Here is a 19,483-nt window from a genome sequence, read left to right as displayed (position 1 = left end):
ATTCCTTCACTCGTGTCTTGAACTCGACTACACTGTTGAAAACATTTCGAGAAACTGAAAAATCAAACACCTTTTTGCAATTTCAAAAAATCATTTCTTAACACAAAAACTGATTTTGTTTTTTTTTAGAAACATAAACAAGAGAAACAAAATCAAACGGCCCTAAGGCTTTGCGTTTCAGTATTGTTGTCATCCTGTCCAAAAAAAAAAAGTTACTATGGGAGTGAAAACCCTAGAATGGCCCCTTAGGTCTAAAAACCTATCACTCCGATTTGAAAAACCCTAGTTTGGGACCAGAGTGGTTTGGATTAAATTCCGTGTCAAATTCAATCATGCATCTCCGAGTCTGATGCACGTCTCTATTGAACGAATGTCTGAAGTACCCATATTGTGTTTCTTAGAGTATCATCCAATCACCAAAAATGGTGGATAAATGGATTCTCTTACATTGTGGGGCAAAGGAAAATTCAGTAAAAAAAAAGAAAGAAGAAGCTTGAAAAGCAAAATGGCCCTTATACCTAGACATAAGGGGCGAAATGACAGCCTTGCCTTGTAATTGTCTTGAAGAGCTTATGCCCAGGGAAGGAAGTCATGGGATTGAATCTTGTCTCCCAAGAGAGGAGGTTGTAGGATCAAACCTTGTCAATTAAGTGTGTTCTTTATCCAAAAAAAATATTCGAGTGTGTAAGAGTAGTAGGCCTTTGGCCCTACTAGCTCCCCCTTGCTGGCATAAGAGCCACATTGTCTTCCAGGAAATCTTCCCTCTAAAAAAAAGGGAGGAATTTGCCAGCACCCCTTGGGTCCCTCTCTCTCCTCTTCCGATGGGAAACATTTTTTCAAAAATAAATAAAGTGGAAAGGTTCTCTAAGCCAAATGTGTACACTTGCATCATCACATGACTTATTATATTGTTTTTATAAAAAAAATATGTGAGAGAAGATGTAGATTGTAGATACCCTGCTTGTTAGAGAACCCTCTCCATAAATAAATTTTGGAGAAAATTTTCTTTCTCCAGTGAAGGAGACTTGAGTCCCCTTGACCCGAAATACTATTTGAAGACACAAGTCTCTTTGGATCGGATTTGAATCCTCAATTGCCCACCTATTTGGAAGAAAAAAAATGAAAGACTCAAAATACTTTCCTTATTGATATTCCACGGTAAAGGAAAACTACCCCGAGTAAATTGGAAGGTTGGGTTAACCAATTCATGGTCACCATCAGTTAAAATTTCTGAGGGTTCTCCTTCCAATTTTTTCTTTTATGAAAAGAAGAAACAAAAATCAAGTAATCAAAATCGATTTTTGAGACTTATGAGCACGTGTTCATTACAGTCTCCGTATAAATAACTAAATCCTATTTTTTTACTATAACACATAAGTGATTACATTTATGAGTTAGGACTTATTTATGATTTAAAAATTTTTTAAATAGAAATAAGTTCCATAAATGATACCAAACACATCCATAATCGTTTTTCTAAACAAAAATAAAAAGTAGAAATGATACCAAAGATGGTTTAAGTACCTTCAGAAATCGATCTGTATCTGTCCCACCGTGAAGGCGTGAATCAGAAATTTTTGTCGTGAAAAAGAAAAAGAAAAAGAAAAAAAAAAGGACCTTTCTCCTCACGTTTCTCGACACATTTCTGTCTATATCTGGTTTCTTTCTCTTCGCAAAACCGGTGTAAATCAACGTATGAGGTGAGCTCTCTCTCTTTGTATCTTTCCTTATAATTCTGGATAGAGATCGATTTCTCCGTTCTTCTTTTTTTCCCACATATCTATACATGACGATCTGATCCTGGTGTGATGATGCTGTCTATATGAAGAAACTGGAGGAAAAGGAAACCCAAACTTGAATTATAGGTTCTTCCGCTTTGAATTCGTCTTCAGAAGGGTCCGAATTGTGAGTGAATCAAAATCACACTCTCTTAGTTCTCCTTTTATACTGATATTTAGTGTTTAACTATTTTCTACTGAATATGTGTTGCCATGGAAAGGGTTTAATACGCTTAGATTATTTGTCTGTCCGCTAGTTTCATGTACGCAATATTGGGTTTTCATCACTGAAATAAATCATTTTGGTTTCTGAAGTATTGCGTTTCCCTACTGGCCTGAATAGTTTTGTGTATTAGTTCTTATCTTGGCTCTTTTAATTGTACTTGATGTGTTCTTTGTAGGTATCTTATCAGAACAATAGCCACTGGAGGGCTCAGATCTGTTTTGGCCTTGATAATATTAATTTGAATGCAATTAATCAAGTTTTGGTTATATAATGTCAATGGGTACTTCAGAAGCAGTGTTGCAAGTTCTGTCCAGGACAGGTTCTAATGTTATATTTTCTGATCCATGTCTTGGCAAACTAAACATCACGTTTTTGCCCAAATCCCATGTGGAATTTGGAAAGAAAAGGTCCTGTTCAGGGACTATGAAATCGCTAAATTGTTCAAGAGTGACACGAAATGCTTCTCATGGAAATTCAATGTTTGTTCGATCACGCTTTCTAAGTTGCCACTGTCAGCGTGCTGAAAGAGTTAGTGGGATAACTGCAGAGGATGGAAATGGCACATTGATTGTGGGTAGTGAAAATAAATCAAACCCAATTAATGGTGCGGTGAATGGGCCAAAATCCCTAGAACTTGGGGAGCTTCAACAATCAAAACAGGAGAAGAAAATTTTCACATCTAATGGTGAGTTAGCTGAAGCTGAAACAATCAAGCATACTTTGAGTAAAGTCTGTGGCAATTCCATTGAGGATGAGGCATGGAATCTTTTGAGGGAATCCATTGTTTATTATTGTGGTAGTCCCATTGGAACAATTGCTGCTCAGGACCCGACCGATTCCGGTGTCTTGAACTATGATCAAGTCTTCATCCGTGATTTCATACCTTCTGGAATAGCATTTCTTTTGAAGGGCGAGTACGATATCGTTCGGAATTTCATCCTTCACACGCTTCAGCTGCAGGTAATCCATCCAAGCATGGCACCATATACATCTGGGATTTTTTTTTTTTTTCATTTTAAATATAAGTTTGTTTGATATAGAGTATTCTTATTCTTGAAATTTCCTGCTGTGAGAGAATGTTCAAAGGTATTGTTCATTCACAAGACTTATCAATATTGTCATATACTCAACTCGACTCAGCTTTATCCCAACTAAATGGGGTCGGCTAAATGGATATTTTTTCTTCAGTTATCTTTATTTAAAGCCATACTTGTTATTAGTGCTAATCTATACATATCTTTCCTTACTACTTCTCCAATAGTCATTTTAGGCCTACCCCGGGCTCTTTCTTAGAGCTTTCTAACATGCTATCTGTATGCTGTTCACATTTCTACAGTAAATGTAATTAATAGGGTGTCTTTAAAGTTTATGGTTTGACAGGAACAATTATGGTTGTAATTTTGTATGTTAATGCAATGTAACTCAGCCATATGCTTGAGGTATAAAGAGGTTCATAAATTACCAGTGAAGCAAACTTGCGAAGTTTTGATATTCTAGGCTTCTATATGTGACCAAGGGAAATCTCACTTGTAAGGCTAGTTCCCTAGTCAGCAGGCACATGTTTAGACTGCCCAAATACTTGGCAAGCGCTTAGATTAGAAAATGGTTTCAATTCGGTGGTTACATAGCAAAAGATCAGTTATAAACACCATCAATCCTAACTGTTAGAATGCTAGACCTCTTTCTTCTGTTTTGGAAAGAATAACAAATTTACTCCATTTGAACAAGCTTAATTCTCAAAAGAAGAGCCCTCAAGTGGATAGGATCCTAAAGAGTTAACAATTATGCCCATAAGCTTATTTCTCCAAATAAGAGTCATCAGGTAGATGTGATCCTAAACAAGTAAAAGTTAAGTCCACTGTTAACTTCTGCGTTAACCACAAGGATAGCTTTGTCATGATTTTGGTGGTTGGCTAATCCAAAGGCTGCCGTGTAATTATTCATCTGTTACATTTAATTTCTTTAACCAGTGGACGCTTGTTAATTTCATGATCCAAGCCTGACAATCAATCATCCTATATGTTTTCCTTGAATGATTAGCTTTGAAAATCATCCTAACACAAATCAATTTCAAGAAACAATGCAAGAAACCTACTTTAGACCAGCTGAACACTTGAAACAGTCCATTTGGATACCCTTTTCAACCTCTCCCTCAAACTTTAACCCTCCTCAACTTCCCTTAGTATCAAATGTCAATGCTGACCGAGACTGACCTCCATAATATCCAGTTCTCTTTTCTGCATAACCATAATCGTAATCATTGAATTAAAGATTTGAATTCTTTAGTTATTGAAACCTTAAATTTCCTCAATCATCAAGTTCTGTGACCTTATATTCCTCACCCTTTTATAGAATAACAAAGTTTTCCCTTAATTATTAATTTCACTTACCTATCGTACCTCATATTGTCACAGTATCCAGGTTGAGTTCATTACATTATTTGTTTTTGTCAGAGCTGGGAAAAAACAATGGACTGTCATAGCCCCGGACAAGGGCTGATGCCTGCTAGTTTCAAGGTGCGAACTGTTCCTCTTGAGGGTGATGACTCTGCAACAGAAGAGATTTTGGATCCTGATTTTGGAGAGGCAGCAATTGGTCGTGTGGCACCAGTTGATTCTGGTAAGTAAATAAATTTAGGTATTTTATTTTCCCTGAATAGTATTATTTGAATTAATGTTCCTTCTTTTGAATTTGGGTTTCTCTCTGTCTAACACAACAGCTCTTTGCCTCTTTCTGTCTTATTATGTTATTTCTAACAAATTTTATTTTAGGACTATGGTGGATTATACTCTTACGAGCATATGGGAAATGCTCTGGGGATCTTTCAGTAAAAGAGAGGGTTGATGTGCAAACTGGAATTAAGATGATTTTGAGGCTATGTCTTGCTGATGGTTTTGATATGTTCCCAACATTGCTAGTGACAGATGGTTCTTGCATGATAGACCGCCGCATGGGAATTCATGGTCATCCTCTGGAAATTCAGGTATATAATGCAGTCCTTAAAACCTTAAACCTGATTCAGAATTTAGGATTAAATAGGCTACTGACAGGCCCAGGTTGTATAATTAAGGAAGTAGGGGCTGTCTAGATAGGTTTCAGGTCTAGCAAAGACAAACCGAACACACTAGGATACGCAGCTTAACAGGATGAATCAGAAACAGTTCAGCATTAGGCATGTTAATACGAAAAGGCAGAATAAGAATATCAGAAAAGAAATAAGCAAAGGAGTTGAGAGCAGAACTACTTTATCTTCCCTAATCAGTAAAGAATATAGAAACAGATTAATAGCTTAGAAAATGGTACTCAGGGTGAGTATAGTTTCAGATCTAAATCCACCAATATCGAACAGTGGCTATGAAGCTAACTAACAGAGGAACTAGATCTGAAATACTGGTTTATAACAGAACTCAGAATTTAAGGGAACTAGCAGAAAACAGATCTGAAGCTAATTTGATATCAGAATACATATGCAGATCTGCAACAGAGTGGAGTATCTGATGTGATCTTAATAGCACCTGCAACAGTAGCAAAGAGAGGGGGAAAACTGGCTATATATTGGAAGAGTAGGAGGGGATAATAGGGAGAAAGAAGAAGAGGAGTGTGTGTGTGTGTGTGTAAAGATTTCATTCCATAATCGGCTGGGGTGGATTTATGACTCTTTAAAAACCCCAAACTGAAAAAATACTTTCTGGTTTACCAATGGGCCTTGGGCTTGGTGTATGGGCTGGATTGGAATGCTTGGGATTTGACTTCCAATGTCTGTCTTATCAATTCAGCCACCCCAAGGCTACTGCATCATATATTCTCTGCTTTTGAGGGTTCATCCACATCCATCTGAATCAGTTCCCTCATTGGGCATTGAATATTCGAAGTAACATTTGCAAGAATAGTTCCACTTAATGGAAAATAATATTCTCATCTCTCCTTGTGTTTCTCGTGGCATATTTTTCATATACATGTATATGAATTCCCAAATGCATAGAATTATTACATAAGAGATGTATATTAGTGCTCTAGTATAAATCTGTAACTTGACTATCATTCATAAGCTAATTTTAGAATTCTGAAATTGAAACATATTCAAAATCACCATAAGTATCTAAAGTGTGTCGCTCAGGTGACTGAGTGCTGACTAGTCGATTGGCTCGGCTAGCTAGGATGCCATCAACTTATTTGTAATAGGTAGTGAATTAGCTTGTACACAGTTATCTAGTTGCTTGTCAACAAGTCAATTGGTGCAAGTGTTGCTCTGTTCTTTACCTAGAAGACCTGAGAAATGTTCAGTTTCTTTTCTTTTTGTCTCCCCCCCCCCCCCTTTTTTCCTTTCCAGGAGGGTGGTACATGTAAAAAATGATGAATGATGTTTGACACTGCATGTTATTTCAAAACAATAAACAGCAGAGAATGAGATAGATGGACTGTTCCCCATCCAATCTCCTGAGAAGAGGGGGACGGAATCTAACAATTTCTCTTAATGGCTTTCCTATCACGCCAAATTCTGCTTGGTGAACACCTGTCAATATGTGAGAACTAGTATATTATTTTGAGCAACATTGGATGCTGTTGCAGGCACTATTTTATTCAGCACTCCTTTGTGCACGTGAGATGCTTGCACCAGAGGACGGGTCAGCTGACCTTTTACGAGCACTAAACAATCGTCTGGTGGCATTATCATTCCACATCAGGGAGTATTATTGGGTTGATATGAGAAAACTCAATGAAATATATCGCTATAAAACAGAAGAATACTCGTATGATGCCGTCAACAAGTTCAATATCTACCCTGATCAGATTCCTCCGTGGCTATTGGAATGGATGCCCAATAAAGGAGGCTATTTAATTGGAAATCTGCAGCCTGCTCACATGGATTTCCGTTTTTTCTCTCTAGGAAATTTGTGGTCTATTGTTAGCAGTCTTGCGACAGTTGAGCAATCACATGCCATATTGGATCTAGTTGAAGCCAAGTGGGCAGACTTGGTTGCGGGTACGCCATTTAAGATATGTTATCCAGCTCTTGAAGGTCAGGAATGGCGGATTATCACAGGCAGCGATCCCAAAAACACGTAAAGCTTTTGCTTGATGGTTGTAATATGCTTACTATTTCCATGAATTAGGTATGTTCTTATCCCATTTTTTTGCTTATAATGCAGGCCTTGGTCCTACCACAATGGAGGTTCATGGCCAACTTTGCTCTGGCAGGTTCGTTACCTCTTACACAATTTTAACATATGCACACATAGATCCCCAAAACCATGTACAAAGTTATAGAAAATTTGGGAAAGCCTTGCCAACAGGATCATCTCGTCGTTTCTCCCTAAATTCGTCTAAAACATTACATTTTAGTGAAAATACAAAACTGGGTTGTCTTAGTTGCTCGACCACCACCGAGTATATTTTGTCCATGGCATAAAAAAGTATGCTAAACATCTTGTGAGAAGCTAGGACTGATTTTATTGTTTTGGTATGAAGAGTGCTATATTTCTTTGTGGAAAATAAAGTCCTTGCCAAGTGCTCTGCCAGAAATATCGTCTTGTATTGTTCATACCATGTACAGGTTGGCTGCATTGGTCTTTTCTGTTACTTGTAAAAGCTCCTGGATATCCTCTCTTTTCCCCTTTCTCATGCATCATGTCAGTGTTTGAGATATAAAGTTTTTCCATGAAATAACGTAGTGGAGCAACCTATTGCAGCTCACAGTGGCATGCATAAAGATGAATAGACCAGATATAGCTTCCAAAGCTGTTGAGATTGTGGAGAGGCGGATATCAAGAGATAAGTGGCCCGAATATTATGACACCAAAAGTGCAAGGTTCATTGGGAAACAGGCACGCCTTTTCCAGACATGGTCTATCGCAGGATATCTTGTGGCAAAGCTCCTCCTTGCTGACCCATCTGCAGCAAAGATTCTAATAAATGTAGAGGATGATGATCTTGTCAATGCGTTCTCCTGCATGATTGGTGCTAATCCGAGAAGAAAACGTGGTCGGATGGGAGTGAAAAAGAGCTATATTGTATGAAATTTATGTCCCGACTCCCGAGTACAAAACTGTGGCTAGGGATTGATATCAACAGGAGACAGATGAGGACCTACCTGGAGTAAGCGCTGTAGCTTGTTTCCAATACTGAGCAGCTTGATCAGACCAAGCCTCTTCAATTTCAGAGTCTTCCTGTCAAATGGCCTGTTCTCCCCAGTTGGAATAGGGGGATCAATTCCTTTCCTTCACAGAGCTCATGGAACGCAGCATCTGTGCTTTGTCTAAGATTGGCTGATTTGTACTCATTTGAGCTCGTTGACTTTGAATTATATATTTTCCCTCTCTCTTCCACCCTTTCTTGGAGGAGGGGGTGATTCAAAACAAGCCTAGGTATTGTTCCATCCTACATTCTGGGTTCTCGTCTCTATTCTGTCTCATAGTAAAGCTGTGTATCTTGGATTATCAGGGAATAAAAATTACTCCAGGAGCAGAATGTTTAAGATATACTGGAAATGAGTTTACTCCCTTTGTAAGATACAAAGATTTTAGGAATCAGTATTGGATCGGCCGACACTAATATGCATAACTGGCCAAATCAGATTTTGATGATATGATACTAATAAAGGGTAAAATGATCAAAATATGTATGGTAAATTGGTATCGATATCTGTGAGGGCAAAAATGTCTGATAGGTCTGATGCAAATACACCAATGTATATCAGCATTGATATTGATCTGATACCATGCACTTAAACTATGACCACGAGACCATGACTCAAAATTTCAGTAATTGGAGCCTTGGAGGAGGGGAGAGGATGGTTTAGTTGTAGGGGACTGACAGGAGTCCGGAATCCGGACCCCTCTCCTGTAGGTAATCGCCTCACCTCGTTTCACACTGTTCATGGGGTGTGGATAGTGTGAGATGGGTTGTGCCATTGGGGTGGTTACCTGCAGGGGTAGGAACCTTTCTCATCGTAGAGTAGTAATATACACTTCAGTTTGTGTCCTCTGCACGTACGTTCATCTAAACGCATATGTTGGTGAACAATACTTGTCCCACTTCCTCAGGGAGATGTTGGGATCCTCGTATGTACGTCTAGATGAACGTACGTGAAGTGGATCCTAATCCTCCTGGTTCCAAAATTCTCATTTGTTGTTCCAACGAAACATTCGTTTCCTCCTCCTCTGCGGCTTTGCTTCATTCCTGCTCTCCTAGTAACATCCACGACCACGAGACCAGGCTTGGCAATCCCAGGAAGCTCTCCTCCTCCTCCTCCTGTTCCTGTCCTGTTCATCTGTTATAAGTTAGAACTGGATCTCTGGAGGCAACGATGGCTTCAATCCCTTCAACAGAAACAGGGTCCAAACCCTTCTCTGTTCTCTTTGTCTGCCTCGGCAACATCTGCAGAAGTCCCGCTGCTGAGGCCGTCTTCAGGGAGATCGTCATGAGAAGAGGGCTTGAATCCAAGTTCAAAATCGATTCTGCTGGCACGATTGACTATCATGAGGTGCTTCCTACTTCATCTTCATCTTCATCTTCAGCTTCATGGGCACTGTTAAGAATTTGGGTTCACTTAAAAGAAAAAAAAAAAGGGTTTTTTTGACAGGGTAACCAAGCTGACCCACGGATGAGAGCAGCTTCCAAACGGCGAGGGATTGAGATAACTTCCATTTCGAGGCCCATTCGGCCATCTGATTTTAGAGATTTTGATCTCATTATCGCTATGGACAAGCGGAACAGAGGTTAGGGATTGCCCCGCACTTCTCGAATGATTTTATGTCGATTTCTATCATATGGTATCTTCGATGGTTTTTGTACGCCTGGGTAGTCCTTCTGCTTTTCTTGATGATTTTGGGTTTTGTTCTGCTCGGAACTCGATATTGATCGATTTCTGATTGTTTCTCTAGATGACTTATTGGAGGCTTTTAATAGGTGGGGACTCAAGGAGATACTCCCATCTAATGCCCATAAGAAGGTCTTTATTCTTTATTGCTTCCGATGTGTTTTTATCCTAGATGAATCTGCTGGAGATCGGAATTCTTACTGGTTCTGTGTATGTGGATGTGCAGGTTAGGCTAATGTGCTCGTTTTGTAAAAAACACGATGAAACTGAAGTTCCAGATCCTTACTATGGTGGACCGAAAGGTTTTGAGAAGGTAAACTTATAACAAAGTGATCTGAATTCAATTTGGAATTATATAAGGTTTTCTTCTCCTAGAGCATTGTTCTAGATTGCCAAATTTCCTACAACATATTAGATCATATTCATATTTGCTTTTGTATGGAAGTGAATGAGACAGCTTGATACTTCAATAGCTATTGTTCTACTTTGTGCTTAATGAAATTCTGTTTACCAAAGAAAGAAAAAATGAGACAGTGATTACACAAAACTGAGCAGCAATTATATACATCAGAAAAAATGAGGGATGTGGCTTATGGAGCAGAGTTTTGCCTTTATTGATCAATGCCATATAGGATTTTGTTGGCATGTTGGTTGTCTGTGTGTGCTTGAACATTGTCTTGATTTTTTTTCATTTTATTTTAGGTAAGCCCCAAGAAGAGTTGAACTCATTGCCTCTATGAATGCTTGAACATTTTATTTTATTTTATTTTATTTTGTTGTGGGGGGGGGGGGGGGGGTAGGCATGCCCCAAGGAGAGTTTAACTGTTTAACCCATGACCTCAAATGTGTGCTTGAACATTGTATGTTGCTCAGGTTGCTTCAGGGGCCCTTGGGATTTGATGTTTCAGGCCTTCGCAAATTGATATCCCTGACTCTTAATAGTTCATTAATGGAAAATTCAAATATGAAACTCATCAATTTTTTGGTTGGAGTAGAAATAAGTATGAAACTAGTGGGCAATACAACGGCTAGATTCCCTCTATTTCATAGGCCCTTTTGAAATGCAAAATGACATGGTTCCCTGTTGGCAAAGCTTCCACCGGAAGCACGGAAAATGTGCTTATGTGGGAATGCATAGTACAACAGTCTTTAGCTTTTTAAATTCAGTTCCCAACCCAGTGTTTAGACAGTCCAAGGATCTTTGCAGAAGCAGGTGACTCAAATGATAAATTGTAAACTCAAGACACTAATAAAGCATATGGATAGAAAAATATTTTCAAATTCCATTAATTTCTAGAGCTAATGATGTACAAATCCTAAAATGTGCTTACACTTGAGCTAAATTTATATGCAGATAAGTAATAAAAGCAACTCCATGATTGTTATGGTTTCAAAGATGATATTGGGACATGGAATGAGGAAACAAGTAGGTGCCTAATTAATTTGTAGCTCCACAGGTTTTTTTTATGTAGCGATCTCAAAGAATTCTTATGAAAGGACAGATGTTTCATGCTGATCTAGGTTACAAGGATAACAATTTGGTTTGTAGTCCTAGAGAAATAAAGCTTCCTTGTTACATAGACATCAATGATAGGAAGTATTTAATAGGATGAAAAATGTTGGTATTATTGCAACTTTAGCATTTTCAGATGTCTAGTTTAATTCCCAACTAATCATCTTTCAATTTTCCATTCTTGACCCCCTTCATCCTCCAATACCCCTACCCCCAAACAAGAAACAGAAGAAAAAAAGCTCAATTTCATAATTTTTGTTATGTACTAATACTAAATCCCTTTAATGGCAGGTTTTAGATATACTTGAAGATGCTTGTGAATCATTGCTAGACAACATCCTGAATGAGAACAGCCTTATTTTGGATCCATAAAGCCTGTGTTTATAATTGTTGATAGGGATATATATGGTGTTTTTTATTATAAATCCAAAATATGGAAGAAACAAGTGTTTACACGACTCTTACCACCCCTATCAATTATGTTCCACTTAAGTATCTTTTTCTTGGTCACATATCTTTTAGGTTATGTTTGATTGCAAGGGATATTTAAGGGGAAGGGAAGTGAAATTTTTATACTTAAAGAAGAAATTTTTTTGATCATTACTCCATGTGATTGTATAAACTATTTTATTTTTTAATTATATTTAGTATTAACACATTTTACATGTAATTTTTATTTTACATATTATAGCAAAGGGTTTTGGATGCAGAGTAAAGTGAAAATTTAACAATCATATATGGAATAATTTGAAGTTAATGATGTGGTTATATCTGGTAATGATTACAAACATTTCTTTTTAATTATGAAAATTTCACTTCGCTTCTCTTTAATTTCCCTTGCAACCAAACAAAGTCTAGGAAAATCTTTCTCTTGTTACATGATTTAGAGCCAAATTACATTTAAGCAAGATCAAATAAAAATGTGTACGTGTACTTATTTTCTCTAAAAAGCCACATTGGTGAAATTGAAGTTTATACCAATGCTTCAAACGATTTTTTGTTGGATGGGATTTTTTTTTTTAACAGAAAGCTAAAATTTACTAAAGGAAATGAAGGGAAGGGAACCTCTTCCCTTCGAAATTCAAGTTTACAAGGAAAAGGGGCCAATGCATCTACCAAACACTTAAGAGAAGAAGCATCGCTAGCTAAGAAGTGAGCTTCCTGTTACAAGACCAATCAAAAAACCTAAAGGAAACATCCTTAGAAGAATCAATTATACAAAGTATATCAGCTACTATGGCTTGGTAGCCGAGTCAATTGAAGAAATAGTCCTATTACATGCATTAACTACTGCTAAACAGTCATTAAAAAGCACCAAAGGAGAAAGGTTCATGACACGGGCTAGTAGCAACCCATCATGGATGGCTTCGGCCTCCATAGATGAAGAAGAAAAACAGGTCAAACAGGTCCCAACCTTTCACTTAGCGGCCACAAAAGAACCATCAAAAGCTTTAATGATCACCCCATGACCACCAAGCTTTGTTGACATATTCCATGAATCATCAGATGTACTCTTTGGTTACTCAAGACTCGAAGATAGTTTCACTTCATATTATAAAGGGGAGTGATTATGGCCATGCAATGACATGAAATATCTTTCGTTTTTTATGTACAAAGGAGATGTACTCTTTGGATACTCAAGACTCAAAGATAGTTTCACTTCATATTATAAAGGGGAGTGATTATGGCCATGCAAAGACATGAAATCTCTTTCTTTTTTATGTACGAAGGATTGATCCAGTCATGGATTATCCGATAATTAGGATGGATTAAGAATTATGTTAATAAGGCACAAATCAAATACTGAATGAAGCCTAGATGCTTTTTCTGTTCCACGGATTGATGTGGTGAATCAATTCAGCTCGTGAGGCAGTCACTTTTGAAAAAAAATTGTTTTCTTCACCCCCAACTGAAAAATGTTCTTGGGACCCCTCTACATCCCAACAACCTTAATCTTACCACCAAACACCTAACAACCTATATCATAATCTTTAAACTAAATAAATAAATTATCCTCTTTCCCCACTTGTCTTGTGAACCTAACTTTAATTCTAATGTCATCATTAACTTCCTCTTATTATTATATAAAAAAGTTACCCAAATAACACGAGCCTCCCGCCCCTGCTCGCCTTGTCGTGCGTGCCCCTATGGGTCTGTCTCCTGCCCCGCTGTGGGTCTTATAGCCCCTCAGTGGACCCCTTGTACCCCAAAAAAACATAAAAAGTCAGGTACTCAGGTCTCGTCTCGTTGGTGAAGAGATTGAGAGAAATGCGTCCAAAACAAAAGAACCCGACACCACCGGGCCCCACCCTATAGTTTCCCATTCAGTTTATAGAGAGTCTAGAGAGGAAGGAGGGAGCAGTCCTATAATTGAGCGTAAAATCCTCACATGCCCAGCTGAGCTGAGTTGGCAAACTCAAAAGAACTCCACCCATCCACCCCCCAAAAAAAAATATGGGCTCTAGCAGTCGGGCCATTACGATTCATGGAATCACTTCACCACTGGCACCGCAAAATGCTACCCAGAAAATCCCAATAATACTCATTGATCAGATCATCACAGAGAAAAATGACCACCTTCTTTCCCTTCCTTCACTTTCATATTATCTCACACACAGACAGATTCCTGCCAACTTTATCATCTACATTTACAAGACACAGAATCTGCTATTCAGATCCACGAAAATGAAGACAGCTTCTCATTGTTAGAAAACCTTGCTAGAACAACTCGAACTCCAAATTCTCCTTCATGTCCCTGAACGCTAAACACTTGCTCTCCTTTTTAAGTGACTCCATTGCCGGAACTATAAGATCTGGGAACTTGGGCAGCTCTGGAGGGATTGAACATCGTATAAGTGCCCAGTTCAAGCCCTCAAAGAATGGGTGCTGCTTGATTTCAGTAGCCCCTTTCATTGATCCCAACCGATTCTCTGGCTCCTTTACTAATAACCCTCTGATCAGATCTTTTGCCTGAAAACTGACAAACGGGCTTTCAGGAAATTTGAGGCTCTGTGACACCACATTAGCTAAGGTGTCCTCGTTCCCCAAACCCTTGAACGGTGTCTTGCCAAATAGAAGTTCATACAGAAAGATTCCAAATGTCCACCAATCAACAGCACTCCCATGGCCCTCTCCTTTGATGATCTCAGGAGCCAAGTATTCATGGGTCCCAACAAAAGAGTTGGATCGTGCACTGGTTGGTTCTGCCACAAGCTGTGGCAGTGGACTGACCTGCGCAACCATGTCTGATTTTAGCTTCTTGTTTTTGGCTGTGGCAGATATAAGCCTAGGTGTAAAGCAGGATACTTGGACCCAAGATGGTTGCAGGCAGAAAGGGTCAATACAACTAGATTCCGAGCATGGACCCGATAAGTGCTCTGATTCCATCATTGATGAAGAAGATCTAAGAATAGTTGGGCTCACAGTGCACCTGAGGGACAGGTCAAAATCTGTGAGCATGATGTGGCCATCCTCTCTAACCAGAATGTTTTCTGGTTTCAGATCTCGGTAGATTACCCCAAGCATATGCAGATACTCCAAGGCTAAAAGGACCTCCGCAACATAAAACCTGCAGAAGTGGTAGCATGAATAGTCCAGAAAAACAAGACCAGAGTTAATGACGGATGACCAATGATGCAACAAGTAACATTTGAGGAAGCCAGCATCATAAATAGAAAATAATGTGAGTATTGATATACAGGAAGACCCAAGAATACAGCTGATAAGTACTCAAATACAGGAGATGTAACAATCCATCTTAATAAGAAATACCTCTTACTCCCCAGGATTAGCAGAATAAAATAATCCAATAGCATGATAAAAATTTTGTCAATTCTCAGCTACTCAGAAAACCACATTGAGCTAACTAAATTCACAGCTCACAGCAGTGCAATGCGAATGACAGATTGGAGCTCTTGACAGTAACTTGCTCCCCCCCCCCCCCCTTTTTTCCTTTTTTGGGTTTGGGGGAGGGTACTAGGGTCTTTGACAGCTTGAAGGCAATAATTTTGGCATACAAGTTCTTCATAACATATAAAGTTTTTTTGTTTTTTTGGGTGAAAGGTAACATGTAAAGTTATTTTGCAAAGTTATGGATGTCAGCATTTCTTCAAATCTGCCCAGCTACTATAACTTTAGTTAAAAATAATTCTAACCTCTTCGAAGTTCAACTTACAATTGTTTGCCTTTGGTGGACAGCGGCAATTCAACTTCATCTTCACTATCTGCTCCAGGAATTTCCTTTTCAGCTTTCTGCTTCCTAGTGTAAGCAGAGTCCGCACCTCAGTGAATACCATTATGACATAAAAACATAAGCCTATAATTGCTGTCAGTTAATAGAACAGTTTCTATCTTTATTTTAGCAGAAACCAGAAAAGGAAATTGTTGCAGCCCAAAGCAATTGTTTTTACTAGTATTACTCTGATGAGAATGAAGAAGAGTTGCTGCTCTATCTGGCAATCTGCCTCATCCTCAGCGGTGCTCAATTCATGCAACTCCTATTGAGTATCGAATCTAACTAGAAGCAGTGGAGCTCTACTTATAGATGTATACCCTTCCATCCCTTTTCATCCGTAATTTAGCTCTCTCAATTTCTAACCTGCTTCTGAAATGTTGACTTCACGACTGGCCCAATATCGTAACCCAGGGATGCATCACAACCAGAATTTAGTTTGCCACGATCTGTAGTCATAAACCATTTTCATCAGCCCTAATTTCTGTCTATGCCGCTCAATCAACCAACCCTAAATCTGCCAGTTCTAGTGTAAAGCCATGTAGCCCATTAAACCATCAAATTTCCAAACACCAATCAAAATTAAATTTCAAATTCCTGTCCTACCTTAGCCCTAATAGTTTAAATAATCCTGTTAATTTCCAAGAGACTTCATGTTGTTCCCTACTCTACAGAAAATTCAGAAAGGGAAATCTTCTAATTTTTGTTGACTTAAAATGCAAACATATACTTTTTTTATTTCCCGGATTGCAGGTTTTGCAGAACTTGAGTCATATATCTAATTCATGTGACTATAATTTCCAACCCTGAAGCACATGTAACTTCATCCACATGATAAGGGGAAAACTAAGAGCACAATATCATGCATGCATCACAAACCACCTACATGAAGGTATAAGTCACAGAGAATACATGCACACATGCATTGATGATTAAATTACTGTATTCAATGTGTGTCCAACACTCCAACTCAGCATTCATAACCAATTCATAAACTAAAATAAGCAGAGCTTCACATAACATTTTCTACCTTGCTGCTTGTTCAAGGAAACTCCTGCCCGGCTGCTTCTGCCGAAGGACGTGCAGATCCCCACCCGGACAATAATCCATAACCAAGCAGGAAAGCTTCTCCGTTGTAAAATGAGCATATAGTGTAGGGAGAAAAGGATGATCCAGCATTTGCAATATTTCCCTTTCAGTTTGGGCCCTCGGCATCTTCTTTCTGCTTGCCAAAAACTTATTATCCATAACTTTCAAAGCAAATAGGCAGTTTGTACCAGTTAGCTCAGCAAGATAAACGGTTCCGATGTCTCCACAACCAAGACGCTTATGCAGCTTGAAGTGCCTCAACCCTAAGCTTCCATGCTGCATCTGGACATGTTGGATGGCCTGCCACCTCAAGTCTTTTGAGTTGTGAGGTCTATTGCCACAGCTAGAGCCACTTAAATTGCTCTCCTCACTAGCACTTGTGCTACTACTGTACTCACCAATGCTACTTTTAGAGCTCTGTGAGAACTCCCCCTTCTCTTTTGATCTTGAGGCCACATTAGCTTTTGCACCAGCAGCTCCATCTCTGTCATACTTATTCAAAATGCAACCAGGTTTACTCTGACTGGAGTCCACATTATTCGAACTGACTTCAACACTTAGATTTGAACCGATCGATGCTGGAGAAATGGGTTCTTTCCTCAAATTATTTTCAGTGCAGTTGTCAGTCTGGCTCACTGATATACTTGTACTTGGGCTCAAGTCACTATCGATTTTATCGCACATATTAGACCTGCTGGTGGCAGAAGTCAAATCCTGCTTCCCTTTCTTCTTAATAAAGTTTTTGTTCCTGAAGACAGGCTTGGCTAGACGCAGATCAGTGCCAGTAGATTTGCTTACTTTACTGCCATTGCTAGAGCTAGCCAAAGAAGGTATAGGATGTAGCTTGCCTCCCTGCCACAGATCCAGCGTTGGAGTTTTGCTCCCAACTTCCGTTGAGGCAGGAACTATCTCATCTACTTCTAATACTTTACCGCCACTACTAGAGCCAGATGATGAAGGAGCGGACATGGGCTTCCATTTTGAAGCTGGTTGTTCTATATTCGATGTTTCAGACTCAATGTCTGTTGATGCAGGAACAATCTCATCATGTGGCAGTGCTTGAACCTTGTTTTTGGTTGGAATTGCAAATCGAGGAGAAGACTGAGCACTATGGTTCGATGCTTTTGCCATGCGAACTTGCATGAATTCTGGAATCTTCTCAGAGGAATTTGATGATCTATCTTCTGGCACAAGAGAGATTTCTACCACACTCGCTTTACCTTCATCTAATGGAAGACCAGATCCACTGGCCTCAACTACAACTGCCCTGTACAACCTCTTTATGGTTCCAGCTTCTGAAACTCCAGGTGCTGGTTTTGATAACCGCTTCATTGCAGCTGTCTCTAGTTTCTGAGATATGCACAACCCCCTTAGCGCCTGCTTCAAGGTCACGGACTCAGAAATTCCAATTCCTGATCCTTGAGATGCCGCGACTCTAACCGGCTTTTTCAATGCATTCTTCTGAAATCGTCCTGTATCTTTTTGGTGTAATTGACCCAAAGCTCTGGTTGAGGTTCTCAGATCAATTGCCTGGAAAATCTGATTAAGATCATTGTCTATAGAATAATTGCTGCCATATTTCAGTATAGGGTGTTTTCTTGCTTTGTCATCCATTCTTGACTCAGCACTCTGCGAATTGACTCCTTTAGAGCATTGAACTGAATCCAATTCTTTCTTTAACTCAACGATTTCACAGGTGCCAGGTAATGGGGCCATCATTTTGGCTGGCCTATCCTACCAAATTAAGTCGAATACAGTGACGAAAGGAAGGTGGAATATGGCATCTTAAGTTCATGTTAACCTGTTTCTGAGGAAGCTGCTTGGGGGTGCATAAATATCAAAAAAAACAACAGAATTGCTTTTGTGTTTACTTTTATCATAATCAATGGAAGATCCACCCACCATCAAAATCCTGGCATGATCACTGAGATTCAGTTAAACAGAATCCAACAATAAACCCTCTTTCAAACAGTAACGGTAGCAACATATATATAAACAAACTGACACATGATTCTTATTAACACACAAAGCTATAATTCAGCCTAAGAACTTGAAATTTCGACAAAAACCATAACCCAGGTCGTCTATCAGATTGAAAGTTAATAATAAACTGAGACTAAAAATAAAAATAAAAAATTCCCCCTTGTTTGAGTCACAAAACCTTTTGCACAGCTCATAAATTTGGCTGATCTGAAATGAATAATTTTCAAACTCCACCTCCGTTACTGATGCGTAAACTACAAGAAATTTATAAAAATTTCCGAAAACAATCTTTATGACCATATGCTGCATGAATCCGGATTAAATCAACACAAAAATAAAACAAAAACAGAACACCTTATTAATCAGGGACACTTAATACGAAAGAGCAAATAAACAAAAATGAGTTCAAGGAGTAGAATAAGGCAACAAAGAGAACTCAGAACCACAAATACTGACTAAGATAACAGAAGAGAAAACAAGAACCGAACCTGAAAGGACTCCAGTCCCACCGCCACCCCGATTTTTAATTGATAATCTGTAGTATGTCTGAGGAGAACTTCAAAAGGAAATGTTGATGAAATCCAGTCCAGGACTCAGCGGAGAAGTAGGTTAGGAAGATGAACAAAAATGGAGAAAAGTAGATTAGGCCATTTAGCCATTAGGGCACGAGAGAAAGGTTGAACGTTAATAGGGGAAAGCAAAAGCTAAATGCAGAGATCACGAGAGATCACGAGAAATCTCACCGCGTCACTGTTTTCTTTTTCTTAGAAAAAATAGTTTTTGCCAAGTGAGACTGTGATTAATTGTCAGTCTAAGACGACGACAAAAAGAGAGAGAAAGAGAG

At 38.9% G+C, this 19,483-nt stretch overlaps 3 protein-coding genes across 6 annotated transcripts; 2 read left to right on the top strand and 1 right to left on the bottom strand.

Moving 5' to 3' along the window:
- The first annotated feature begins 1,561 nt into the window (after positions 1 to 1,561).
- LOC122077771 (neutral/alkaline invertase 3, chloroplastic) lies at positions 1,562 to 8,483 on the top strand. Of its 2 annotated transcripts, XM_042643649.1 has the most exons (8): positions 1,562 to 1,700; positions 1,829 to 1,905; positions 2,180 to 2,964; positions 4,458 to 4,623; positions 4,776 to 4,987; positions 6,574 to 7,067; positions 7,155 to 7,203; positions 7,695 to 8,483. In XM_042643649.1, the coding sequence occupies exons 3-8, from the start codon at positions 2,275 to 2,277 to the stop codon at positions 8,019 to 8,021; spliced, it is 1,938 nt and encodes a 645-aa protein (XP_042499583.1). In that variant the 5' UTR covers positions 1,562 to 1,700; positions 1,829 to 1,905; positions 2,180 to 2,274; the 3' UTR covers positions 8,022 to 8,483. The 2 variants fall into 2 exon arrangements, with proteins under 2 accessions (XP_042499583.1, XP_042499577.1); XM_042643643.1 differs by lacking the exon at positions 1,562 to 1,700 and having other exon boundaries at positions 1,707 to 1,905.
- A 543-nt stretch (positions 8,484 to 9,026) lies between these two features.
- LOC122077785 (putative low molecular weight protein-tyrosine-phosphatase slr0328) lies at positions 9,027 to 11,944 on the top strand. Its single transcript, XM_042643661.1, has 5 exons — positions 9,027 to 9,487; positions 9,587 to 9,722; positions 9,888 to 9,955; positions 10,050 to 10,136; positions 11,628 to 11,944. Exons 1-5 carry the CDS (start codon positions 9,311 to 9,313, stop codon positions 11,706 to 11,708), a joined length of 549 nt encoding a protein of 182 aa, XP_042499595.1. The 5' UTR covers positions 9,027 to 9,310; the 3' UTR covers positions 11,709 to 11,944.
- A 1,908-nt stretch (positions 11,945 to 13,852) lies between these two features.
- LOC122078087 (serine/threonine-protein kinase D6PKL1-like) lies at positions 13,853 to 19,387 on the bottom strand. Of its 3 annotated transcripts, none has more exons than XM_042643956.1 (4): positions 19,128 to 19,387; positions 16,598 to 18,580; positions 15,511 to 15,594; positions 13,853 to 14,904 (listed from the first exon to the last, which is right to left on the bottom strand). In XM_042643956.1, the coding sequence occupies exons 2-4, from the start codon at positions 18,373 to 18,375 to the stop codon at positions 14,055 to 14,057; spliced, it is 2,712 nt and encodes a 903-aa protein (XP_042499890.1). In that variant the 5' UTR covers positions 18,376 to 18,580; positions 19,128 to 19,387; the 3' UTR covers positions 13,853 to 14,054. The 3 variants fall into 3 exon arrangements, with proteins under 3 accessions (XP_042499890.1, XP_042499886.1, XP_042499895.1); XM_042643952.1 differs by having other exon boundaries at positions 16,598 to 18,568; XM_042643961.1 differs by lacking the exon at positions 15,511 to 15,594 and having other exon boundaries at positions 16,598 to 18,568; positions 19,128 to 19,386.
- Between the last annotated feature and the right edge of the window lie 96 nt (positions 19,388 to 19,483).

Source organism: Macadamia integrifolia, chromosome 1, assembly GCF_013358625.1.
Source record: "Macadamia integrifolia cultivar HAES 741 chromosome 1, SCU_Mint_v3, whole genome shotgun sequence".
NCBI classification, from domain to species: domain Eukaryota; kingdom Viridiplantae; phylum Streptophyta; class Magnoliopsida; order Proteales; family Proteaceae; genus Macadamia; species Macadamia integrifolia.
This window is presented reverse-complemented; position numbering and strand designations above follow the sequence as displayed.